Genomic DNA, 27,485 nt, shown 5'->3' on the forward strand with positions numbered 1-27,485 from the left:
CGAAGAATTGATGCTTCTGAATTCTGGTGCTGGAGGAGACTCTGGAGAGTCCCATGGACTGCAAGAAGATCAAACCTCTCCATTCTGAAGGAAATCAGCCCTGAGTGCTCACTGGAAGGACAGATCCTGAAGCTGAGGCTCCAATACTTTGGCCACCTTGTGAGAAGAGAAGACTCCCTGGAAAAGACCCTGATGTTGGGAAAGATGGAGGGCACAAGGAGAAGGGGACGACAGAGGACGAGATGGTTGAGGGACAGGGATTATCTGAATGGGAAACAGTCAAGGACAAAAATAAAAACAAAACTGAACCTTTCTATTGTTTATCTACATTGGTTCTAAATATTTCAAATTGCGCCAACATGCAAAAACCTCATTTGGTGCTGTTGCTCCAATCAAATTGGGAATCCCCTGCAGCTACTTTAAAGTAAAAATAAAAAATGTCAGGAGATCCAATTATGGCCCTCCAGAATCTCTTACTAAATTCATCTGATGACAGATCTCCTGCATCCTTGCTTCTGTAAGACGCTATTCTCTGGCTCTCCATGTCAATGTGACATATGGGAAGGAAGTGAGTGATAAATTCCCATAATTTTATTTTTCTCATTCTCTTGGTTGAAAACAAGCAATGAGAAAACAGCCTGTGACACATATTTGCTATTTAAGTAAAAGGAATAAGTTTTTAAGGGCAGTCAGAATATTATTACTCATTTTGGTAGCACCTTTTTTTTGGTGAAATGTACTTTGCAGTGCTCCTCTCATTCAACCAGAAAAACTTGCAAGATGAGTCATTAGAATGCTTATTCAACAAAGGTTGAATCGAGGCTGAGAGAGATTTTTGCACAGGGCCAAGTAGCAAGTTCATAGCTCAACTAAGATCTAAACCTCAGTCTCCCAGGAACACTAGAATCTACTATGGGTGCAGGAACCATCAGTTGCCATCTTACCAACCCCAGGGGTTGTAAACAGTGACTGCTGGAATCCACCTTAGTTTTCCACGATTCAGTATGGAGAGAATGTCTGGCTGCCTGTGATGGAGAAACATCTCACACATTCTTTTGTGCCCGTCTCTCAATGACTCATGTGTACGGCTATTTATATTTCTTGTCTAGCATTTTAACTGCCTTTCATTTAAGGCTATTTGCTCCATTTGTTTGCAGTTCTCAGTTGGTGATCTTAAGAAGCACCTTACTTTCCAGACTAGGTTTGTTTACCCTGACAGCTTCTTATAGAAAATGCATTTCCTGCATTGAGGGAAAGGAGAAAATGAAGCTGAATATATTTTTATGTGCAAAGAGTAGCAGAAAGGTGGATGGAGTCTGCTAGATTCTACAGTGCCTTTAACTCATTGGTGGCCAGAAGGTAAATAGGGATTTGTTTATTTATTTATGTTTTATTGGTAGAGTTCTACAGGGCTTTTATTTCAGCCAGCACTCACCAGAACTCTGTTCCAGCATCTCTAAGGTGGGCGGCATTGCCATTATAAGAGAACTCTGTTCCAGCACCTCATTTTCTAGAAAAAATAGCAATGGATTTCTGGGTGATTTTTATATGATTTTCAGGTTTATACATTTTGATAATATTACAATCATGTTAACATTTCAAAACTCGACATCCTTCCCCCTCTTTCTGTGGTTCCTTAAATTTGTTTTTTTTTAAAATATATTTTCTGCATATTCCAAATTAACTTAATTTACTCATTTATTCATTTACTTTAAATATATACTCTTATAAAACTGCAGGTTATTACAGTAATCCTACCAATGTTCTTATCTGTTTACAGTTTATTTATAAACATTCAATAAACCATTTCCACTCTTTTATAAAAAGTTCGTTATCTTGATTTCTGGTTTTAATCAGGATTTCTGGGTGATTTGCAGTTCGGTGGCTAGGGTTTCTGACTCCCCGTCATTTAACAATAGCACCCATAGCCTAAATTATGTTGCTGAAATGAAAAAGAAGCAAGGCAGGGTGGTAACAAGATACACACACAGAGAGATAGAGATAGAGATAGAGAGAGAGAGAGAGAGAGAGAGAGAGAGAGCTGTGAACTCCACTCAGTTCTAGTATTCAAAATGAACTCCTGTGGTCAGAATTCTTTAATTCCAAAGTTAATTCCACCAAGATCTAGTTGGTGGATCTTGGGGAATGCAACCACAAGGTAGATTGAAGTCTGCCTACCTCTGCTTTAACAAGAATTTCTATATGCTCCCAAAGACCAAGGGTTGTATTCAAAACCTAGCTTTACATAAAAACCTCTAATCATTGTATTTTGAAAAGACCCTGATGTTGGGAAAGATGGAGGGCACAAGGAGAAGGGGACGACAGAGGACAAGATGGTTGGACAGTGTTCTTGAAGCGACTAAACTGAGTTTGACCAAACTGCAGAGGCAGTGGAAGACAGGAGTGCCTGGCGTGCTCTGGTCCAGGGGGTCACGAAGAGTCAGACACGACTAAACGACTCAACAACAACAACAATTATTTTGTTTATATACCATTTTATATTTTTATAGCATATTAAATCAATAAAACAATCTGAAGAAAGTCAAATATAGAGCATACAGTCAAACCAACATAACAGGAAACTAAAATATCATCTTAAAGATTTCAAAATAAAACACTACAAAGGAGGTCACCTACAAAATACATATTGTGTTTATTAAAGTTTGATTTTTACACATAGCGCTGCCCACTGCTTTGAAGCAAGGGGATTAAAATGCTCTCTGGGACCTGTTGCCTTGGCAGGTATTCCTCAGGACCACATGACATGGGAAATGGGTGAGAGGATCTCCCATCTTGATTTTACTTGATAGCAGCTCCCTGCATTTTATCAGAGCAGCAGTACCAGAGACCTTTCCCCCTGCAAAGTGAAAATCACACACACACACTTCCTGTTATTTGACCTGCACTTCAAGGCTTACAAGTATAATTCAGGTACCGGTAAGTCCTACACATACTCCCTTGGGGCAAATAGCAGCTGGGGAGGGTTACCTTCTGAACTCTCCTGTCATTAGCTTTAATTGATGAAACCATCAGTGGATCATTCTGGAACTATTAGAAAGCCATTAGCCTAATGAAGGATGATCTCCTAGCCTTTTCCTTTTGAAAGAGATGTTGAAGGGAAAGGGTTTTTTTCCCCAGTGATGGCACTGGGCCAGCCCTATCATTAGGAGTGGGATGACTGCCTCAAGTGGCAGATGCTGGGAGGTGGGGAATGACGGAGGGATGTTGAAGGATCTGTGGCCACTGTGGAGCAATCTGCAGCCATATCACAAAGACATGATTGCTAGACAGTCACCAACAAGAGCAATGACACCATGGAGTTTCAAAACCTGTACTGTATAGAGAGGACTCTAATGATGTCATATCCCCAAACCTGGTGGCGGGGGAAAAAGACAATGGGTTAATCTCTATCCCTTCCTGTCACTTCACACTCTTCTTCTTACCTATGATGGAGGTAGGTTGCCTGTGAACTGGACTATGGACCTTTGTAACTTTTAAGGATTATTGCTGTCTGGTTTTCATCACTGCACCTGTTGAAACCTGGCAATACATGTAAGGTGAGTAAACCTCCTATTTTTCTGGTTTACTTAAACTGTCTGAGAGTGATTTCTTTGTTAAGAGGGAAACATACAAAAGCAGAGGATCCAAGTCTTCCTTAAGCATTATTAGATATAATAATTGTTCCGGAAGGTTACGCAAGCTTGTCCTAAAAACTTCTAAAGATAAGCTGTGCACGGATGGTAGTTTTCTCTGCTGAAATACGTATTTGCATTCTCACACAAGTGAGAGAAAGAGGGAGGATAATTAATAAATAAAATATCCTCCCTTACTCATCTAAATCCATCCAACAGCCTCTTAGCCTGCTCTGTGGCACCTAATTTCAAGTGCTTGGATGCAGAGGATGTCCTGTCAACAGTTATCTTCTGCATTTATCCTTTGCTTTGCTTCAGGCAGCAATATGTCTTCGGCTAGCTTTGGTGAGACAACATAGAATGCCTTTCCCCAACCCAAATAAAAGGAATAAAAATCTCATTTGATTTGGGCAGCCTTTGGGTTTGGTGGCCTCTGCAACTGCTGCAAGATTAGAGAACTACAGCAAGTTTGACTCTGTCTGGAAGCAGATAAGGTTGTTGTTGTTTTACACAGAAGAGAGATGATGTCCACACTTGATTTATTTATTGCCAGTATTTATAGGCCACCCTATATGACTGGGTTCCCCAGGGAGTCTAACCACTATGTTAAGAACAGATTAAACATTAATACCATAAAAGAAGACAACGGCAAAGCACAAAAGCAGCATGAAATATATATGGCAACGATAAACGAGATTAAAGCTAGTGCAGATTAAAAGCCCTGGAAAAGAACCGGTTTTTTAAAAGCCTCCTCTGGGCACCACAAAGTACATAAACGAGGGTGCCAGGCCATTTTCCCATTCCAAATTGCGCTGCCTCCGTGCCCCAAGGGCTTTTCTCTCCTCGGGGATACACCAGGGGCCGCATTTCCTCTGGCGACGCTTGCGCGCGCTGGCATCACCTTCTGCGCCTGCGGATAAGGCGCGATACGTGCGAAGCAGCCCAACACGTGTCCCCGGATCCACCCCCCACCCCCCAAGACCGCACAACCCAAATTTCAACCCCAGGCCCCTGGTGGCGTTGCACGTCTCTTCCCGCCTGTGGCCGATTCGTCTTCCTCTCCCTTACACAACCCCCACCTCCTGTTATGCTCCCGTTCAGACGTGACGCGCGCTCTCGCGGGCCTGCCTCCGTCCCTTGTCGTCGTCCTCCCACCCCCCCCACCTCACTTGCCGCCGTCACACCTGTTACCCCGGGCCCGGAACCGCGTCTCCACCCCGGCCCGAGGCCGCTTAGGATCCCCTCCGGTGCGGCGATGGGAGGCGCGCGACGCCCTCGGGCTCGGCGCACGGACGGCGCGCCTCCTCCGTCTCCTCCTCTGTCTCCTCCTCCCGCTGCTGCTTCTCTTCCCCCGAGAGGGACTCCAATCTCCGAGAAGCCCTGAGCCGGGATAATGCTGCCACCTCCCCCGGGGACACGGAGGGAGGGAGCGAGCGCGCCGAGGGGACGGACGCGCGCGCACCAGCCCAGGCGGCCGAGCCGGGGCCGCGGCCATTAACAGAAGCGCAAGCGGGATTCGCTTGGGTAGGTGGGTGGGGAGCTAAGGTAGGTAGGTGGCCGCCTGCCCGCCATCCACCTCCCTCCTCCTTCGCCCGAGGATCTCTCCTCCGCCCGCCTTTCCCCGCGCGCCCTCGCTCCCCCTCGCCAGCGCCGCCGCCGCCGCCACTTCCAGGCGAGATGCGGGCAGGAGCGAGCGGCGTGGCGGGCGAGCGAGGGAGCCGCTCCCGCAGGCAGACACGCACGCAGCCGGCGGCAGCAGCGGCAGCAGCAGCAAAGGATGCTCCGGTCGCCATGGCAGCAGAAGCGGCAAGAGGTAAGATGGACCAGCTCGCGCAGCTCGCTGCCTCCCTGCCGGGGCCGCGGGGAAGGGGAAGGGGCGGCCTGGCTTTCGCGCCGCGGTCCCCAGCCTGCCCTAGGGGCGCCTCGGAGCCCTTGCGCGCCTTCGGGAGATGGACGGCGCGCTTCGCCGTGGCTGGAGAGCGGGCAGCTCTTGACCCCGGCCAGCTCTTCTCCCCAGGACGGAGGCCCCGGCTTGGCTGCCTGAGGCTGCATGGACCCGACTTCCACCATCTCCCTCCTCATGACTTGGGCATGGCCACCGGTGGGCACGGATCTGTCTCGGCTGGGTGATTCGCCCCCAACCTCAGCCAGATTCTCTTATCTTCACTTCTGCAGGAAAGGGCAAGGCAGGCCTGTGCTGCTCTCCCCTTTACTACCTGCCCACCCCCCCTTCCTCATCCCCATAGGAGCCAACTCTGAGGAGCCGAGGTCCCTTCACGCTCCCCCCCCCAAAAAAAAATATTTGAGGGGGCAGCCCCCAAGTTGATAGACACTGCCATTCAAATGGTATGTGTGTGTGTGTCCACCTTGTAATCAATTTCGCAGGACGTGACTTACCTGTGTCCACCCCCACCTGGCTATTTTATTCGAGTTGGCACCCTTGCCCCCCCCCTGGCCTACCCTCATCAGCAATAACCATGGTAACTTAGTTGAGGCCAAGGTCTGCCCAAGACAGAAGGATATATAGCGTTGGACTGGTGGCGGTGGGGGAGGATGTGTCAGTGGGGAATATCACCCCCCCCACACCTTTATTATTCCTGGTTTCCCCCTGAGCCCCACAGGGCAACAGCAGGGGCTCTTCCTTGCCCAACCTCGGCCAGGTTTCCTCTCTCATGCCCACCTTGTGTTTTATTTTTATTGTCTCTTTTCATTTCTGGGTCATCTTACTCTCCCTCCCAGTCCCTCCTTTTCTGCCTCTTCCCCGTCACGAGCTTGTGAGTTAACTTGTTTCCGTAGTCAGGCAGAACTTCCCATATGGAAAGACGGCTAGGAGGGTGGGAGCTGGCATTTAACAGGAAGCGCCGTGGGGGGTGGAAATCTGCCAGCATAAGGCTTGCTGAGAACCAGGCAGGCCCACATCTCAGGGTGAGGAAAGGGAGGAGGAGGAGGCAGCAGCAGCAAGGTGAGGTCTTAGGCAACCAGCTTAGTATTGCGAGGCTTGACCAGAAGTTATGGGAAAGGTGTTGTGTTGCTCGTGTTGCATTTAGGGAAGCCGTTGTCATTCCGAGCTGAGCTGACCCAACTAGACCTCCGTGTGCCATTCAGATTAGCAGTGGCCGGCGCTGTCATCAGCACGGCCGAGCGTGAATTGCGAGTGACAGGCACAGTGATCCGACACACCTGACACCCATGTTGGGTCCTGCCAGTTTTCTGAGATGCCCAAATATGGCTGAAGCATCATAAAAACCTGCAGAAGCTACCCAGCCAGAAACCGTAGCATGGGAAGCAAAAAACAACAACGCCTGTATGATGGGCAGTAATGACTCTGTCACATCACCTGCAAGTTGTTGTTTTTTTTGGGGGGGGGGGTGGAAACATTGCTTGTACAAAAAGCTCACCACCAAGCAAGCAAAACAGGATTCCAGGCCAGGCTAGCAACCAGGGTCACTAACACTGATATAAGGTACTGTAGTAGATCTTTTTGCCAGTCTTTGACCCTCTTGTTCACAAGGTGTTCATGATGTGAGTCCCAAGATTTGTGAATTAGCATGGATAGACTGTTAATGGAATTTCTCAGCTATCTCAGAGGAAACAGATTGACACTGAAGCAATTTCCCCCCCCCTTTTTTAAAGGTCAAGCGAAGTGATAGCTCTACGAATGCCCCTCAAGGCCGGCCACCAGTGCCCCCTGCCAGGCTGTAGTCTCCTGGGTGGTCCTTTGCTCTGGAACTATTCCAGGAAGGCTGCATGTGTGCAGCAAAAAAAAAAAAACTTAACTGGCAGGGAGAGGCTGTGCAGCTGAAGAATATTTTACAGCCAATCATGTAGAAAGAACAAATAGGCCAAATGCATGACTCTGGGCAAATTGAGGAGACATGGGTCAGGATGGATTGAGGTTTATCAGCTGAGCTGCGTGTAGAGAGACAGGACTGCAGCGGATGATGGTTATGAGGTCAGGGGGTCACTGGCAGAGAGCTGTGGGAAATAACCGATGGCAAGAGAAGAATGGGGGTGTGCGGCAGGACTGAGGAGGAGCAAAACTATAGTGGGAGCTCAGGAATGAAACAGCATGTGGGAGTTGAGGACCGATGAAAGGGCATCGTTAGGTGGCAACAGCACAGGCTTCTGCTCTTTGGGAGAAAAGCAAGTAGGCAAGTCTGCCAGTTGGTCAGGTCACAGGAAAAGCAAAAAAGGAAAAGCACAGGGGAATGGGGGTCTGCTCAGCAGTGCTTTGAGAACCACCACTGCAAGGTATTTCAGTACTGGCTGTTCAGATACAGCCCAAGACATTTTGATGCCCAAGGCAGAAAATCCAATTGGCACACCCACCCAATAATAATCTAACAGACATGGGGGTGCAGCTCCCAAGGAAAGTTCTCCTGCCTAAAGGTAAATGAAAGCAGTGGGAGCTCTGTTCCCAGTTCTGTCAGCGGGACTTGCACAGAAGAACTTCCCCAGTGAATTGTGCCTCGTGGGCCCGGTGTGTCTCCCACACGGCCACCTTTAGCAGTGCATGAAATCCACTGTCTGTGGCACCGGCTCAGCTTGCCTCCTGCAGAGCACAGGGGAGTTGTAAGAGGCAGGGAGAAAATTAGGACCCTCCCCTTCCCAGCAGATACTTTCATATTTCATGAAATTATTCCGGCCTGGGGTGCAAAGAGCAGGTAACAAGAGGCACATGTGGCTGCCATGTGGTTGAACTCCTGACATACAATTTCATTGTTCTGTTGATCTAGCAATTTGGCACACTAGGCTATACACACTCATTGTGTGGGCTGGTGAATTGGGAATGATTTCTGCGAGGTGGGGAAGAAGGCTGGAAGAGATGGAGCTGTTTTCTGACGCTTTCCTTTTTCTTCTTTCTACAGTAAGGTTTCTCTAAACTCTTGAGTTACCAAGGAACTCTGGGGAAACGATTAATCCCTCCTGCAGTTGTTGATTGGCTGCCTACAGATTCCAAACAAGAGGAGGAGGTTCTGGCGACACTGAGCCCCTGAGAAGCGGAGAATGTTGGTGTCCTGTAGGCACTGAAGAAAGAGAGAGAGAGAGAGAGAGAGAGAGAGAGAGAGAGAGAGCACTCAGTGGCCTGCAGCTCAGGTGTTTGGTGACAGAAGTCTGGTCTTGCTCCCTGTGAGAACCAGGGCTTTCATTCTGTGCACCATTCCATTTCCCCATTGATCCTCTATTCATCTAGGAGAGTCAGAGCAGTGTGGGGTTAAGAGAAGGTTATCTTCTTTTCATTTCTTTTTCTTGAGGGAGACAGAAAGCAAGCAAGCAAGCAACCTAAGAAGTAGTACCAGTAAATAAAAATGCTTCTTGCTTATCTCACCTCCTTAAAATTTATTATTTATTTTCAACGTATATCCTCTGCCTCTGTACTTGATGCTGTGTAAAAATAAAAAAAACAAAAAGCCAGTTACAACAGTAGTTTAAAACGCAACAAGGGAACCAGCCGCACAAATATACAGAGCCTCTCAAAGAAAAGCAGCTGAAATAGACAAAATGCCAAACCGCTATCACTAAAACTAGCAGTAAATCAGTAAATACATAGGCCAGCAATTCAGGTAAGCAACTTTTGCTGACCAGAGGCTCTGAGGAAAAGTGTCTTACATTTCCTCCCAAAATCCAGGAGGAATGGGCATAGGTTGACATCCTCAAAAAGGTTGTTCAATATTATCCAGCATACAGCTGCAAAGAGTTATAAGGATCCTGTTACTATACGTGGACTAGCTTTCCGTACAGACAAAGGAGGGTGTTAGTACATAACTTTAAAAGGTAGGAGGAGGGGCACATACAGGTTGCAGCCTTCTGTCTTCTTTTGCTAGTTTCTTTGCGTTCTGTAAAGAAAATTAAAACAAGATATAAATTTAAAAGATATATAAGAGGAAAAGCGAGACAAAAATTAAAGAAGGGAGTATGGATCGAAAGAGTGAAAAACAAAGAATGCAGAAAGAGCAGAGGAGGAAGGAATAATAAGGAATAGGATTAAGAGAGTGGACCCTCCTCATGGCAGTACCTTCCGGACGTTCCTTCTACAGTTCTCTCCTATTTCCTCCTGGAAGTAGATGAGACAGGCACCCCTTTGCCTTGTGCATGCTCCTCTGTACTGTCTCCAGATCCCAAGGTGGAGGAGGCACAATGAATCGCGGTGGAGGCAGCAGCCCCATGGAGGAACTCTCAAAGGCTACCTTGCACAATAACTCGCTGTGGTGGCTGGCTTGCGGGCTCCTTGCCCTGCTGGCCAACTCCTGGATCATCCTGAGCATCACAGCCAAACAGCAGAAGCACAAACCTCTGGAGCTTCTGCTGTGCTTCCTGGCAGGGACCCACATCCTCATGGCTGCCGTGCCGCTCACCACCTACGCGGTGGTGCAGCTGCGCCGCGAGTCCTCCGACTACGACTGGAACGAGAGCATCTGCAAGGTCTTCGTCTCCACCTATTACACCTTGGCCTTGGCCACGTGCTTCACCGTCGCCTCCTTGTCTTACCACCGCATGTGGATGGTGAGGTGGCCTGTCAACTACCGCCTGAGCAACGCCAAGAAGCAGGCCCTGCATGCCGTGATGGGGATCTGGATGGTGTCCTTCATTCTCTCCACGCTGCCTTCCATCGGCTGGCACAACAATGGGGAGCGGTACTACGCCAGCGGCTGCCAGTTCATCGTCAGCAAGATCGGCCTGGGCTTCGGCGTGTGCTTCAGCCTGCTCCTCCTCGGAGGCATCGTCATGGGCTTGGTTTGCGTGGGCATCACTTTCTACCAGACCTTGTGGGCTCACCGAAGGCACCACAGATGCCACCACCTGAGAGCGGAGGAAGCCGCCTCTGCTTGCCCGTCTTCAGCTCACAGCACCTTCAACGTGCCAACTATCGTGGTGGAGGACGTTAGGGGCAAACGGCGGTCGTCGCTGGATGGGTCTGAATCTGCCAAGACTTCCATGCAGATGACCAATCTCATCAGCGCCATCGTTTTCCTCTACGACACACTGACCGGGGTGCCCATTTTGGTAAGAAATACCCCTTCCTCCTCTTTTCCATTGTCCTAGAGCAGTGCTATGGGGTGTTAGGGGAGGGGTAATACCTCTGGTGGGACACATCTTGCCCCTTCTGGGGTAGTTTGTCCACCTTTGAATTTCAATTTACATTTTATTGTTAAAAAGTGCAATTAAGTCCAGCCCTAAATTTGGATAAGAGCTTAATATAAGGTCACACACATAACTATCTGGTTATAGTTTATTATGTCAAAAGTTGACACAGCACAGAGGTTATCTAAGGGTACTTGAGGAATTTGGTCTCAACCTCATTGTAAAATACACCCTTTCAAGAGCGCCAGATTAATTTCACCCCAATTTCCATTTAGAGGGTCATTCCTTTGTGGGTACTGATCACGTATACCACTCAATTGTTGTGAAACAATTTCCACCATAACTCTTTGTCTGAAACATCATCATACCTGTGTCTGAAAGATTCACCTTAGGGCTCAAAGGTTCCATTTTGAGTCTTCACCGTTTAAAAAAAATACTGTTACATAAAAAGAAAAACTTTTTCAGTTTGTCCACCTTTGGTCCCACTCTGCACTCTCTCACCTATGGCTCCTAGAAGCTGCTAGCATGCTAGAGTGGCCGCACCCCAAGAACGGCTTCGATTGGCCAGCTAAACCAGGTGAGGGTAGCCGATGGGTCTCAAACCCTCAGTGAGTTAGGGACTTCCCCTGCATACGAAGACTGGCCTCAGCAGATTGAGTGGATGAGAGCAATAGTGGGTCCAAAGGTCAAGAAAGCGGTTACTGTATGTGCTGTAAAGGAAAATGAGGGCCAGATGGGGCTCATCAACCTGGGAAGGTAGCCCATCTAGGAGAAGGAAACTCTGATCCTAAACCTCCACTGCTTGGGGGAATAACTTTGGCTGAAGAAAAGGCTAAGGAGTAAAGCCTACACTGAACGGATGGCGTCTTATATGTCTCCTTCTGGCAACTCCTGCAGACAAGCTAGTGCCAAACCTATTGCTCTGCTTTCCTTTGACCACATAAGTGGGTCTGAGAGGGGGGTCTTGCCATACGCATAGCCCCGGACCTCCATATGCACCACCCAAGCTTGCACCCCCTGGAGGTCACTTCGGTTTGACTTCACCCCTGGAGGTGCACTCCATTGTCTCTTGAGACAGACATTAGTTTCCTGAACCTTTGGACCTTTAGGAAACACTTTCTGCACTGACATGTTTGCAGTGAACCTTTGAGACTCCAGCATGGGCTCCCTGTATTTTGCAGAGGATTTGGGGACATAACTCATGTGGCCAAGTCTCTTAGCCCTCCCCATTGCAATGTGTCCACTAGAATTCACCCCAAAACACTCCACTGCATCTAAGTGTCTCAGAGGAAGATCAGAAGCGATGCACAGGGTGTTTTCAGAGAACGCTGCTTATTGATCACCTCACTGAGGAATCCCCAGTTAGCTTCCAAGGAACATCAGTGTTCCCTGAAACATAGCTTGAAAACCATAGTTTTTGAAAGTCAACAACCTCCCTGCCTCATTTTAGAGAGAAAAATGAGCATAGTTCGACAGAGGCATTGTTGGCCTTGATGTAAAGGTAAAGGGACCCCTGACCGTTAGGTCCAGTTGTGGACGACTCTGGGGTTGCGCGCTCATCTTGCTTTACTGGCCGAGGGAGCCAGCTTACAGCTTCTGGGTCATGTGGCCAGCATGACTAAGCCGCTTCTGGCGAACCAGAGCAGCACACAGAAATGCCGTTTACTTTCCCACTGGAGCGGTACCTACTTTTCTCCTTGCACTTTGACGTGCTTTCGAACTGCTAGGTTGGCAGGAGCAGGGACTGAGCAATGGGAGCTCACCCCATCACCCCATTCGAACCACCGACCTTCTGATCAGCAAGCCCTATGCTCTGTGGTTTAGACCTTGATGTACGCACACTATTGTTGTGTCTGCCATTGCCTCTGATCAAACAGGTCTAGGGGGATTTTGAAGAACTGAAGAAATTTACAAAAACAGCTTACCAAAGACAAGGGTGAGATGCGTACACCATGAGGCGCAGTGCATGTGCTGTTTTGCTTTAAAAACTGAAGAAAACCATCTGTTTCCAGCCTCAGGTTGCATTTATATACTCCTCCAACTAGCCTCTAGAGGGCATAATCTCTGTCCTGGCTCCCCAGTTCCTGTTAGGATTGGCAGATCAAAAGAACTTTTAAGAAAGGAGCAAACACATACACATAAAGAGATGCTATTTTCTGAAACGTGGGCCTTTGATATTTTGAAATAACGTTATCTTGAAACAACAGGCAGCCTAAAGGACTTGTGGATTATATCATACGTACCTAAGCTATTCCCCCCCCCCCACCTGTTCAGCTGCTCTAAGCTTTGATGTCCATCTCTTTTGGCACCCCTTGACAAATTAACTTACATGCTTCGGTGACTGCACACACATCACGCACAGCCATGCAATCTCTGTCCTCAGGCCCCGTCTACTGGACCTGCAGAGTGTACCAAGCAGGCACCAAGTGAGAGTAGTTCTGCTACGGAAGGAGCCTGTTGTACATTAGCAGAATGCAAACCTGGTGCTAGACTTTAGGGGGCGTTGGCACAGGGGTTGTCAGTAGGCCTCCCAGCCAGGGGAAGACCTATCTGTAGTCTTAGAATCATAGAATCATAGAGTTGGAAGAGACCACAAGGGCCATCGAGTCCAACCCCCTGCCAGTAGTCTTGGTCCTACTGGAACTGTAGTTCCACAAATATATATATAGATGTTATGGCTGTATAGGCTGGGGTACTGCATTTCTGGTATAATTAAACACGCTGAGCAACCACTAAAGATGGGAGCCGAGTTTGGCTTCCATTTGAAAGTGGCAGCGCTGCCTGCCCTGCACTGAAATCCTCTCTGGAGGCCTGGTGGGAAGGATCAGTGCCAGATTTACGTATAAGCTAAACAAGCTATAGCTTAGGGCTCCACTCTCTTGGGGGCCCCCCAAAAATTTAAAGGGGAAAAAACCCTGGATGTACATTTCCAAAATATAAGATAAAAAACAAATAAAATAAAACCTACATACAGCAACAGTGTTTTGTGTTGTGTAGGCTCCTATGATGTAAGTAATGGGCCCCGCCTGCTAGCCTGCTCCCTAAAATATCACTGGTTTGCTCATTTCTATATATATGGTGCCTACATTCTGCAAAGGGATGCGGGTGGCGCTGTGGTCTAAACCACTGAGCCTCTTGGGCTTGCCGATTAGAAGGTCGGCGGTTTGAATCCCCACGACAGGGTGAGCTCCCGTTGCTCGGTCCCAGCTCCTGCCAACCTAGCAGTTCGAAAGCACGCCAGTGCAAGTAGATAAATAGGTTCCGCTCCGGTGGGAAGGTAAACGGCGTTTCCATGCGCTGCTCTGGTTTTGGTGTTCCGTGCGCCAGAAGCGGCTTAGTCATGCTGGCCACATGACCCGGAAAAACTGTCTGTGTACAAACGCCGGCTCCCTCAGCCTATAAAGTGACATGAGTGCCACAACCCCAGAATTGTTCACGACTGGACTTAACTGTCAGGGGTCCTTTGCCTTTACCTTTTTTTACATTCTGCATGTGCAAATGGCTTTAGATACCTGTTAGGTCCATAAATTTCCATATAGCATATATTCAACACAAAAGACAGTGACAATTTGTTGTTGACAAGGACAGCTGGACATATCAAGGAGCTGAGGGCCTCATCAAACCTAAATCCGGCCCTGGGAAGGATGCAAAGTCGCAGCACAGCAGGGCCCTTTGGAGCTCCTGGGGCCCTTGGCCAAGGCCCAAGCCAGCTGACCTTTGGCACCAGGCCTGACACAAGGCATGGGGTGTGGGGAGGGAAGCCCTTTATAGTACAAGGAGCACTGGGGATGCAAGGACAGGCAACTGGGGTGAGAGATTATGCAGGATCCTTGTCTAGTGGAAGATAGGTTGGCGTGTGCTAGAATTAGAGGGTGCCCTGACCTTAGCTGTGGCCCCATGAGCAGCGCTTTCCTCTATATAAGTGAATGGGAACTATTGTTTGGAATGATGTAAAGAGGCGTATCCCATGAGGCACCACTGGGCGGGCGCTAAACCAGCCTTGGTGACCCCAGTCATCTGGGCAAGAGGCGGGTTCGACCTGCTCTCAAATATATCCCATTGGAGGCTGAGCCTCACTTATTTGCATTGCCCGATGGCCTTCATAGGTACAGCTCCGTTAGGAGTCTGGCTCTTTCCTTTTCTGGGGAGTGTGATCGAAACTTGTGTGGATGCGCTTCTAAGATACAAACATGCATTGCAATAATGCTTTCAACATGAAAATAAATAAATAATAAAGCAAGCGTCAAGGTAGAAAATCAGTTTTGCAACGTTTGCCCTCAGATACTTTTTCAGAAGTCCTGACCCAGAGCAAACCGGAATTGCATTTTCCTTTTCATAAAATGTTCTCTCGGGTCCCTGTTGAGTGGGTATAAAGCCCTGAACTGCTTCTCTAGCCGGTGTTCTGGGGGCAGCAGGAATAGGAGGAGTATGACTGTTCATGAGAGTGGCAGGAAGAGACAGGACTGCAATTGTTAGTTTCAGTAAAGGTCCCTAGAATCCTTGTCAGTTTCAAGCAGAGTTCATGCCCCTGGAGTTTTGTTTTCCCACCCATGGATGTACGTTCCAGCAATGGAGAGGGGAAGACAGAGCTTCTAATGATGTTTTCTCTCTCTCTTAAGTAGCAGAAACTGTTAGCAAATCTAAGAGCACTACTGGGGCACGTGGTTTCCAGGGCTTAGCAGTTAGAATATCTACAATTGTCTGGCACAGTAGCAGAATATATGGACTGCAAATTAAAACACATACACACTACATGTTAAATAAAAAGACCACAAAGGTCTGGGGACATGAATTTTGATGCACTACTTTGGTAACATTTATGTAACCACATTCCACACCTAGTTTGTGATTTAGAATGGTGGAGTTGCTGAAAATCGTAGTTTCCCAAAGACAGGGGTCAGCAAACGTTTTCAGCCACGTGGGGGGCTAGACTATATTTTGGAGGGGGAAAATGAACAAATTCCTATGCCCTACGAATAACCCAGAGATGCATTTTAAATAAAAGGACACATTCTACTCATGTAAAAACTACGCTGATTCCCGGACCGTCCACGGGCTGGATTTAGAAGGCTATTGGGCCTTAGTTCGCATACCCATGCCCAAAGACAAAGTCCAGATCAGCCACTGCTCTTTACATTATTCTAGCAACGATTAGCATTTGTTTGTTTTTAAAGTGCTTTGTTAGTGTTTGTTTGCGATGAATCAAGTTGCCTGACACTTGCCATGAGCGGAAGCTGAAATGCTGCGAATCAGCATTCAACTCATTGATCAGATTGCACCGAGGTGCGCAAATTCAGTTCCTCTTGTGGTGAACTAGTTGAATGAGCTTTTTGCAGTGAGCACCAGACACAGAATAAAGTCTCTGCTGTGAGTGAGGCAGGTATGTGAACTAGCTCACAAGTTACAATGCTTCCATTAATGTTAGGAATGACGCCCATGTTGATGCAGGAGCTTTGCCAAAAATATTTCACTTTCAGCTACCAGCTGCATTTTGCAGGCACCTCTCACAGCCTAGAGACACCCTCTCACACAGCCCAAATAGAAGTTAAGGGAAACTCTCGACAACGGCCATGGAAAATCAGTGTAAAAACCAGAGAGTTTAAATCCAATATGGATTTTCCCAGTTTACTTTAGAACATATAGAATTCTCATTAGCGCCAGTCCACCCATGAGGCAAGGCTGCCTCAGGTGGCAAGAACGATACTGGCAGCAGATCTGGCCTCCAAGGAATGAATTACCCACTGTTGCTGGTTCCCAGGTTCCCCATGTAGATCTTTACTCACCCTTCTTCCATGCCCCCCCCCCACATTTTGTAGTTTGACTCAGATGCGAAAATTTCTCGAGCTAGCCCTGATTTCAGTGTAATTTATATGCCAAGAAGCATACCTTCAGTATACCTGAAGGAGCATTTCCACCCCCATCGTTCTGCCCGGACGCTGAGGTCCAACGCTGAGGGCCTTCTGGCGGTTCCCTCATTGCGAGAAGTGAGGTTACAGGGAACCAGGCACAGGGCCTTCTCGGTAGTGGCGCCCGCCCTGTGGAATGCCCTCCCTTCAGATGTCAAAGAGAACAACTACCAGACTTTTAGAAGACATCTGAAGGCAGCCCTGTTCAGGGAAGTTTTTAATGTATGACATATTCGTGTATTTTTGGTCTTTGTGGAAGCCGCCCAGAGTGGCTGGGGAAACCCAGCCAGATGAGCGGGGTACAAATAATAAATTATTATAATATTATTATTATAAGCAAAAAATGTTAACAAACATCACATTTATGAAATGATACACCATGAAGCAAAACAAACCTCTCTTTAATCTGCTCCAAAACTACCATCTATTAGCTCAATATTATTTACGAATACAGTGGTACCTCGGGTTAAGTACTTAATTCGTTCCAGAGGTCTGTTCTTAACCTGAAACTGTTCTTAACCTGAAGCACCACTTTAGCTAACGGAGCCTCTCACTGCTGCCACGCCGCTGGAACACAATTACTGTTCTCATCCTGAAGCAAAGTTCTTAACCTGAAGCACTATTTCTGGGTTAGCGGAGTCTGTAACCTGAAGCGTCTGTAACCTGAAGCATATGTAACCTGAGGTACCACTGTATGGTGGTACCTCAGTTTATGAACTTAATCTGTTCCGGAAGTGCATTCTTAAACCGAAACTGTTCTTAAACTGAGGCACGCTTTCCCTAATGAGGCCTCCTGCCGCTGGTGCCCTTCCACCGTTCGGATTCCCTTCTTAGACCGAGGTAAAATTTGCAAACCGGGACACTACTTCTGGTTTTGCAGAGTTCGTAAACAGAATTGTTCGTAAACAGGGCTGTTCTTAAACCGAGGTACCACTGTATTAGCTTTGTCTGGTACATTCCGTAACATAGTTCACATGATTTAACATAATGGAATGGATAAATGAGCAAGATTATGCAAGCAATTGTTTATTTATAATGGCATTATTTACTGTATTTTTCCGTGCATAAGACTAGCTTTTTTTAACCAAAAAATTAGGTTTAAAATTGGGGCTCGTCTTGTACACGGGTAGTGCTGAGGGGTGTTTTCTTAATTTGGAGTCCCCCAAAACAGGGGGCGTCTTATACATGTGGGCATCTCATACACGAAAATATACGGTATTTGCACATTCAAAACACAAGTCAATATTTTTTTAAGCGAGTGAGTGGCTTTCCATTTCTATTGCTTCTAAAAATGATCACTGCTTGTTATATGCAAACAAACAAACAAATGTACAAAATACACAGACGCCAGAGAGGGCTTCTATTTCTCCTATGTAGTTTACTTTCCCATGCCTGAAAACACAGATGCTTAAAACACTTTGCAAAGGTGTGGAAGAAAGGAAGCATATATGTGTGGAAATGTCAAGTCGTGTGACATAATGTAAACCACTTATGTGAACGATGGTGAGGAACATGGCGCATGAGCCTAAGGCGCATATGAAGCTGAGTTATTTGATGTGTGTGTGGGAGAGGGTTAAGCAGCAAGGCCAGGGCCAGCTCAAGACATTTTGCCGCCTGAGGTGAACTGCAAAATGGTGATACACACACACACACACACACAAACACACACACACACACACCCGCCGGGGAAGAAGGGATGAATGAAGATCTGTATCAGGAACAAGAGGGGAATGAAGATTTACACCAGGATCTGCTGCCCCAGTGGATCTTGCCGCCTGAGGCGGTCGCCTGACCTTGTCTCATGAGTGGGCTGGCCCTGAGGAAGACATTTTGCTTTAAACCACATTATTTAATTGGGGCATGTATAGAAATTTCCTGTATACTACACTAGCTTTGAGGTGGGACAGGGGGACATATCAAGTATTATAGGGACCACTTGCTGGTAGGTAGCGTTGGGCATTAAATGATACAGTGCGGCAGTGTTGCTGCTTGGGTAAATGTAAACACCATGAGCTGTGATCGCTCTTTCAGCTTTTCATCTGTGTGTTTGGGTGGGGGGACCTGTCTCCAGACTTAGCTGTGAATGTTGTTGTTTAGTCGTTTAGTCGTGTCCGACTCTTCGTAACCCCATGGACCAGAGCACGCCTGGCACTCCTGTCTTCCACTGCCTCCCCCAGTTTGGTCAAACTCATGCTGGTAGCTTCGAGAACACTATCCAACCATCTTGTCCTCTGTCCTCCCCTTCTCCTTGCACCCTCCATCTTTCCCAACATCAGGGTCTTTTCCAGGGAGTCTTCTCTTCTCATGAGGTGGCCAAAGTATTGGAGCCTCGGCTTCAGGATCTGTCCTTCCAGTGAGCACTCAGGGCTGATTTCCTTCAGAATGGATAGGTTTGATCTTCCTGCAGTCCATGGGACTCTCAAGAGTCTCCTCCAGCACCAGAATTCAAAAGCATCAATTCTTCGGCGATCAGCCTTCTTTATGGTCCAGCTCTCACTTCCATACATCACTATAGCTGTGAATAGGGAGCCTGATGGTGGAATGTTACTCACAATGTCCCCGTCCTCCTTTCCTTTCTGATTTCAGGTGGTGAGCTTCTTCAGCCTGCGCTACGACACGGCTCCCACCTGGATGGTGCTGGCTGTACTCTGGTGCTCTATGGTGCAGACACTGCTCTTGCCATCCTTCATCTGGTCCTGCGAACGCTACCGGGCCGACGTCCGTACTGTGTGGGAGCAATGCGTGGCAATAATGTCAGAGGAAGACGGGGAAGATGGTGAGCTGCTCCAATCCCGTGTTCTCTCTACGCTAGAGGAGGCTCTGTGTATTTCCTTCCTTCCTTCCTTCCTTCCTTCCTTCCTTCCTTCCTTCCTTCCTTCCTTCCTCCTTCCTTCCTTCCTTCCTTCCTCCTTCCTTCCTTCCTTCCTTCCTTCCTTCCTTCCTTCCTTCCTTCCTTCCTTCCTCCTTCCTTCCTTCCTTCCTTCCTTCCTTCCTTCCTTCCTTCCTTCCTCCTTCCTTCCTTCCTTCCTTCCTTCCTTCCTTCCTTCCTTCCTTTCTGCAGGTATGGCTGGGTTTCCCCCCCGCATTTTCATTCTTTTATTTATCTTTTATACATTTATTTACATTTTATACATTCTTTCTTTAAAAATTATTATTGAAAAAGTAATAATCATAAATAAATAAGAATAAAAATGTGCATCCCACCCCCGAGACCATTCCATTATAATTATCCAACCTCCCCAAATTTCAACACCTCTTGCGATGGTTTGACCCCTTTCTGTTTTAACAGTACAAATTCTACAAATACCTTCCATATCTCCTCAAAATCATTTCTCCTGCATGTTTCCCATCTTGCCTTAATAGCACATGTTAATTTATCATTAACTGCTATATCCCACACCTCATATTATACCATTCTTCCATTTTATATTCTGCTTGCCCCTTCCACTTCCTGGCTATCATAATTCGTGCAGCTGTCAATAAATTTATGAGCAAGTCCTTCATAGCCTGCGAACCTTCCACCCCATCGTAAATTGATAATCATGCTACTTCAGGACTTTCAGTCACCTTTAACCCAGTGATTTCATTTATCTCCTTAAACACCCTTTGTGTTCTTTCTTTCTGCATTCTCTCTCTATAGCTGGAGGAAGTGGCAAAACTCTGGAAAGGGTGGGGATGGAAAAAGAACAATGGGCAACGCTTTGTGGGATCTGCAGCTGGAATTGGGGGCAAATTAGTGAGAAGATCTATGACTGAATTTCCCATATTTGTTTGCATTTTGAAAAATAAACACAGGCATGAGTGGGGCTGCAGAAGTGAGGGTTCAGGGGTTTATCCTTCCCCCCCCCCCCCGGCACATTTTCCCCAATCTAAATCCCCACAGTGGAAAACATACAGATACCATATTGTGTCCCCCCCCCCCCATTGCAGCTACATCTACCTTTTGCAAAACAGCATAGATCTGATCACAGATCATCCAGCGTCACAGCCAATCTAGTCCCTAGCTAATGGAAGATGGTTAGAACAAAATGGGTTCATCTTCTAGATGAGCCAGGTGTTAGTTAAATTGGTGTTCGCTCATGGTGATTGCATCAGCTGCTGTTGAAATACTAGAAAAACGGCATAAAAAGCATCAAGCAGTTTAAATAGCAGTAGGTATAGGCAGATAAAACTGAATGTATCGAGGCAAAGGAAAAAATTGTGTTTGTAGAGGTTTTCTTCTTGAGGGGCTACTATCATATCACCAAAAAAGGAAAATGCATCACAAAAAGAGGCATAAGAGGACACAGATTTGCAATGTTATTTTTTGTATATTAGCTTACATAAGGTAAAGAGTAAAGGGACCCCTGACCATTAGGTCCAGTCGCGGATGACTCTGGGGTTGCGGCGCTCATCTTGCTTTACTGGCCAAGGGAGCCGGCGTACAGCTTCCGGGTCATGTGGCCAGCATGACTAAGCCGCTTCTGGCAAACCGGAGCAGCGCACGGAAACGCCGTTTACCTTCCCGCCGGAGCGGTACCTATTTATCTACTTGCACTTTGACGTGCTTTCGAACTGCTAGGTTGGCAGGAGCAGGGACCAAAGAACAGGAGCTCACCCCGTCACGGGGATTCGAACCACCGACCTTCTGATCAGCAAGCCCAGAGGCTCTGTGATTTAACTCACAGTGCCATCCGTGTCCCATTATCTTACATAGATTGATGCAAATTTGGAAGTAGTTACTATAATTTGAAAAGTAATACAGTGTGATGCACGGTAGGGAAGGCTGTGAGCAGGTAAGCTGTGTCCCTGCTCTGTCTGCTGCTCTCCCTTCCCAGAGTTTATTATCTTTAAAACCATGGGTCAGATTATATCACTTGACCTCTCAGTGGACCAACTAGGAGATAAAGGCTTTGAACCTGTCTTCATTATTTAAAATGAATATAAAAGTGAAGAGTCGTGTAAGAGACGAACAACAGTCACAGGTGTAAGTCTGGTTTTTCATTACAGACATATACTCCCAACACACTGCATAACGGGCTGGCCATCAGTTTTCCCCTTACTCTCATGTATCACATTTTTGTTTTAAAGTAGCACATGTACATTCATTTGTTTAAATCTCCACTCATCATCTTAGGAAAACAATCACATTTCTTTCTTTCTTTTTTTTAAAAAAACCTGTTGCAACATTGCTGAATTTTGTTTCCAGATTGAAACTTTCATGATGCTGGCTGGATGTTACTTCAGTCACTCTCACCATCTTTGCAGAAAAGTGCTTTCAGAGCTTATTCCAGTAGAGAAATGTGTGTGTTTAAACTTAATAGGATAAGGCCACTTTTAAACACCCCCCACCAAACTAAAAATGTTTGCTCTGCCTTTAAACGTAAGCATAGCTGTCAACTTACAGATTTGAAAATAAGGGACCAGCAGCCTCGAAAATAAGGGGTCAGCAGCCAAAATAAGGGATCAACAATTACTTTGATAAAATACATATTTTGTTGCATGCAAATGGCTTTAGATACCTATTAGGTCCATAAATTACCATATAGCATATATTCAACACAAAAAACAGCAACAATTTGTTGTTGACAAAGGACAGCTGGACATAGAAAGGGCCCCATTACCTTCAGTAGCTTATTTAAGGAACTTCATCAATAAGGGACAGCAGCAGGACATGGCGCTGGGATAAGGGACTGTCCCGCCAAATAAGGGACACTTGACAGCTATATGTAAGATGGTCTGTTTCCTCTTACTTAAACAGTGATTCCTAGAATTTTTTTTTGGGGGGGGGGGAATCAAGTACATTGCACTGCCCATCCCAATGCTCCTAAGTAACATACCCAATGACTATGGCATCCCTGTCCAAAATCCAGATGGTGTTTCCTTTAAAAGCATCAATAGAATTGACAGCAGATTCACACCATCACTGTGGCACGGTCAAATCCACATGGGTTTTCCTTGTGCACGTAGTCAACTAGAAATGGCAAGCTATTTCCCATAAGCACAGAATACAAGCAAGGCTGCATTGTGGGAAACTTGACATGCAAGTCCAGCTCGTTACAGGCTTGCGGCAATAGATGCCACAGTCGTGATGAACCGCTTAGAAAACCAGCTCGCCACAAATGAACACTCTAGCCTCCTCAAAGCGCAAGAATCCAGATGTTCCACGCCTGCGTAGGCCTGCTCTCTGTCTGTTTGAGGTGGGGAACAAGGAGGAGGAGCGAAAATGTGGCAAAGATATTCTTGTCGTCCTCTAGATGGCACTGGTGACGATTACGGTGACGGGAGGATCTGCAAAGTGCGATTCGATGCCAATGGTGCTGCATCTATGAAACGGGATCCCAGGGATGCTAAGCTGCTGCCAGTGCATCACATGCTGTTGCCCCATGACAGGGTACACTACCTGCAGGTAAGCAGTCCCCTTCTTCGGGGTGCGAGGGTTTGGCTGCCAGTCTGGGACATGACCAGATCACGCTGCCAACATTTAAAATGTACAAACCAACGTTCTGTTTATTTAACACATTTATGGGACTGGGAGTGGCCGCCGGGACCACATAACACCGGTTCTGAGAGAGCTGCGCAGGTGCGCAGTGTGGGAGTTATTTTGGACTCACAGCTGTCCATGGAGACACAGGTTAATTCTGTGTCCAGGGCAGCTGTCTACCAGCTCCACCTGGTATGCCAGCTAAGACCCTACCTGCCCGCGGACTGTCTCGCCAGAGTGGTGCATGCTGTAGTTATCTCCCGCTTGGACTATTTTTTAAAAAGAAAAACAGAGCAAGGAAGAACTGAACAGCCAAAAGGTACTCCAGACTCTCCCACCAACACAATTCAGGACCACGAATCTGTGTTAGTAGAACACTTGGGTTTTCTTTCCCTGTTTTGGAAGTTTTGTAGCCCCAAAAAGCACATAAAGTAGAACAAAACTAGAAAAGCAAGGGGGAGAGGTGTGTGTCACATTTTCTTTACAAAGTGGTGTTACGGGGCAGGTGTGTGTTGCTCACTAAGACTCACATACCCAAAACATTTCTATGAAATTTGCACAGCCGCAAAACTCGAGGCAAATGCATCAGAAATAGTGGCACTAGGTAAAGGTAAAGGAACCCCTGACCATTAAGTCCAGTCGTGGCCGACTCTGGGGTTGCGGCACGCATCTTGCTTTATTGGCCGAGGGAGCCGGCGTACAGCTTCCGGGTCATGTGGCCAGCATGACTAAGCCGCTTCTGGCGAACCAGAGCAGCGCACGGAAATGCCGTTTACCTTCCTGCCAGAGTGGTACCTATTTATCTACTTGCTCTTTGACGTGCTTTCGAACTGCTAGGTTGGCAGGAGCAGGGACCGAGCAACAGGAGCTCACCCCGTCGTTGGGATTCGAACCGCCGACCTTCTGATCGGCAAGTCCTAGGCTCTGTGTTGTGTTTTCTCTTTCTCTCTCTATATATTTGCCATTGGACCTACCCAGTGCTATTTTTCTAGAAAAAGAGGTGCTGGAACTCACTAGGAACGCCTCCCTTGTTCTCTTATAATGACAATAGCACCCACCTGAGAGGGGAAAAGCCTATATATTGCACGCCATCCAACCTCCTTGCCCGCTGGCTCTCACCTCCTTCTTTCCTTCCAGGTCCCTCTCTCCCGGAGGATGTCCCACGACGAAACCAACATCTTCTCCTCCCACCACTCCTCGCCTTCCTTCCTCCACAAGTGGTCCTCATCCGATGACATCCGCGTGCCTACCCCTCACAAACACGGGGGCGTCCCCAGCTTCCTGCTGCCAGAGCTCCGCAGCTACCATCACCACCACCGACGCCACCGGCCTCCCGAAGACGAGTTCACCACGCTCCGGCAGTTCCTGGAAGCCGGGCTGGTGTCCCGGGGACCTGCCTCGGGGTCTAGCGTCTGCTTCTTCCGCGATGAGATCACCACATTCATTGACGAGACACCGGTGCCGTCCCCGCACAGTAGCCCGCGCCACTCGCGCCTGCCACTGGCGGTGCAGCAGGAGAGGCGCCACTCTCTGGATGGCACCGAGCAGGAAGACGGCCCCGAGAAGGATCGCCGGTGTTCACTGACTGGTGGGGAAAACCTATACCTCTACAGTGGAGAACAGGAGCCCGGGAGACGGACCTTGGGAGCTCAGGAAGCGCAGGGTTTCCAGGAGCTCGGCCTATGAAATGGCGGCGAAAGCATTTGCTGGGCTCTGGATTTTTAAGCCAAACTCGACGTGTCTCCCCAGGACCCAAGGGGTGTTTTTAGGTCCTTGTGTTTCTCACCATGTTGGCAGAGGAGGGGGGTGTGCCCACGGCGGGGTCCTGATGTGGTGGGGAAGGAGAACCAGCTTTGTTTGAAGGAGCCACGGAGCCCTGCGCCCAGGTGGCAAAACGTGAGCATAGACCACCACAGTTCACCGGAGGGCACTTTTTTCTCCAGTTCCGCCCCCTCAGTAGCATTGTTAGTGCCACACGCCCATCCCTTTTCTTAGCTCCACCCATTATGAGAAACGCTTGTCGTCGGCTGCCAAGTGTGGGACAGGAAGGTATTAAAAAGAAATCTATATTTGGAGTGTCACCTCTGCCTGGCTTTCTCTTCTTAAAGTGTGTTCACAATGTTTGTTGTTTTGTTTTCAAGTGATTCGGGCATGCATTTATCTACGATTAAGCCCCACTGAAAACAATTGAGACCTACTTCTGAGTACAGTGGTACCTCGGGTTACATACGCTTCAGGTTACAGACTCCGCTAACCCAGAAATAGTGCTTCAGGTTAAGAACTTTGCTTCAGGATGAGAACAGAAATCGGGCTCCAGCGGCGCAGCAGCAGCAGGAGGCCCCATTAGCTAAAGTGGTGCTTCAGGTTAAGAACAGTTTCAGGTTAAGAACGGACCTCCGGAACGAATTAAGTACCGTATTTTCGCTCCGTAAGACGCACTTTTTCCCTCCTAAAAAGTAAGGGGAAATGTGTGTGCGTCTTATGGAGCGAATGCAGGGGGGAGGCAGGCAGGAAAAGCCCCCAAGAGCCGCACACAAGCTCCACGTGGCTCTTGCGGGCTTTTCCCCAGGAGGGAGAAGGGACTGACGCAGCCAGTCAGTCCCTTCTCCCTCCTCGTAGAAAAGCCCGCAGGAGCCGCACGTTCCTTAAAGGGTGCGCAGCTCCTGTGGGCTTTTGCGGGAGGTGGGGGTATTGCCATAGCCGTGCGCAGCTTCTCCAGGCTGGAGAGGTTGCGCGTGGCTAAAGAGGAAGCCAAGACAGCCAGCGGGATGGATCCCGCTCGCTGTCTTGGCTTCTTTGCTCTTTGGGGCTGGGGGAGGGGGACCCGGGCTTCCCCGGCAGCCCCAGAAGCTCTGGGAGAAGCGGACAGGCTTCAAGATTTTTTTTCTTGATTTCCCCCTCTAAAAACTAGGTGCGCCTTATGGTCCGGTGCGCCTTATGGCGCGAAAAATACGGTACTTAACCTGAGGTGCCACTGTAGATACTACTTAAAGAGACTCAACAGCCAACTGAGAAGAGAGGATTCCAAGACGGAGTGTCCCTGTGCCAAGAGATGACGCATGCAGTGCTCAATTTCAAAATGCTCCACACACTCTGTTTCAGTCCTCCTTGCGGCAGGCATGCTGTGGTGAGCTGGTAACATCACCCCCAAGATACAGGTGAGTTTGGCTACCTTAACAGAGTGTGATGGCCTGGGAATCTGATTCAGAGACTGAACCGGAGGAATCCCAGCCTGCACAGGAGTCCCCGCCTCCAGGGCCGGCTGAGCTGGGGCAGGGGCTTGAACCTGAAGGGCCCTCACCTGTGCCGGATCCTCAGGAGCAGGCACCAGGTGAATTCACTCTGGCTCCGGAGGTGGTTGAGGACTCAGTGCCTACAGGTGAGTCTCCCCCTGGGCCCAGTAACCCTCCAGCCTCTCCTGAGCTGCAGAGGCTCAGGGCAGAGAGGCGAAGGGAACTGGTTTCCCCCAGGAGGACTGCTCGCCTTAAGGCCAGGAGAGGCGGGTCTCCTGGGGGTCGGGACCGCCCCTAGCCTCAGAGAAGATAAAGGCCAGTCAGCCCAGTCCCAGGTTGCGGGAACAACGTCGTTGATGAGCTGTTTCGACCAGCATCCAGTCCTGTTCCCCCAGAGTCCCTGTCCTTGCCCAGCGTCTCGCTGTGGACCCTGCTTTGCCCGAGGAGGACTGTTTGGCGACCCTCAACTCAGGTCCTGGACCTCGCCCCACGGTAACCTCCCCTCTGGACCAGCACACAGAGGTTGTCAAGAAAAAGGATGGAAATCTTCTCCATCACTAGCCATAACGAAAGCTCAATTTCTCCGTACACAGCCTTTGCAGTGGCGTAGCAAAGGTTGTTGGCGCCCAGGGCAAGACAAATATTGCACCCCTTGGGTAGACCGGGCAGCCTTATGCAACTTAGGACCCCAATACCTCAAGAACTGCCTCTCACCAGATGAACCAACCCAGACCTGCCGTTCTCCACATGAGGCCCTTCTGCATGTGCCCCCTCAGTGTGATGCAGTGGGTGGCAACACAAAAACTTGCCTTTTCAGTGGTGGCCCCCCATTTATGCAGTGCTTTCCAGGGAGGCGTGTCTGGTGCCATCGCTAACTGTTTTAGGCATAAGGCCAAAAACATTCTTGTTCACCCAGGACTCTGGTTCTTAATTTTAGTGAGGTGAGGCAGAGTTGCACCTGTATATATATATATTTAATTTGTGTATTTTAGGCAGCTTTGCCCTTGTTCCTTACCCCTTTTTAATGTTTGTTTTTTGTAAGTTGTTTTGAGCTTCATTTGGAGGGGGGAGTAATTAACACATAAATAAATAGTAATAATCAGCTCAGCCAAAACTTAATTGAGATCAGAGAAGCTGTACTTTAGCTCAAACACCTTAGAATATATGA

At 48.1% G+C, this 27,485-nt stretch overlaps 1 protein-coding gene and 1 long non-coding RNA gene across 2 annotated transcripts; one reads left to right on the plus strand and one right to left on the minus strand.

The window, feature by feature from the left end:
- Window positions 1–2,629: 2,629 nt before the first annotated feature.
- LOC310696538 lies at window positions 2,630–4,903 on the minus strand. Its single transcript, XR_014520624.1, has 2 exons — window positions 4,817–4,903; window positions 2,630–2,857 (listed from the first exon to the last, which is right to left on the minus strand). It is a non-coding gene; the product is annotated as an uncharacterized lncRNA (long non-coding RNA).
- On the plus strand, window positions 4,842–25,165 carry GPR162 (G protein-coupled receptor 162). Its single transcript, XM_083481819.1, has 5 exons — window positions 4,842–5,445; window positions 8,501–10,637; window positions 19,208–19,397; window positions 22,858–23,009; window positions 24,222–25,165. Exons 2-5 carry the CDS (start codon window positions 9,726–9,728, stop codon window positions 24,768–24,770), a joined length of 1,803 nt encoding a protein of 600 aa, XP_083337945.1. The 5' UTR covers window positions 4,842–5,445; window positions 8,501–9,725; the 3' UTR covers window positions 24,771–25,165.
- The last annotated feature ends 2,320 nt before the right edge of the window (window positions 25,166–27,485 follow it).

This window comes from Podarcis liolepis (genome assembly GCF_965112155.1).
Source record: "Podarcis liolepis genome assembly, chromosome: 17".
Classification (NCBI taxonomy): domain Eukaryota; kingdom Metazoa; phylum Chordata; class Lepidosauria; order Squamata; family Lacertidae; genus Podarcis; species Podarcis liolepis.

Excerpts from the sequence above, each read along its gene's own strand:
- GPR162 (XM_083481819.1), top strand. The coding sequence starts at position 9,726 with ATGCTCCTCTGTACTGTCTCCAGATCCCAAGGTGGAGGAGGCACAATG. Across the intron at positions 10,638-19,207 it reads TGACCGGGGTGCCCATTTTG|GTGGTGAGCTTCTTCAGCCT; the intron begins GTAAGAAATACC and ends TTCTGATTTCAG. Across the intron at positions 19,398-22,857 it reads AGAGGAAGACGGGGAAGATG|ATGGCACTGGTGACGATTAC; the intron begins GTGAGCTGCTCC and ends GTCGTCCTCTAG.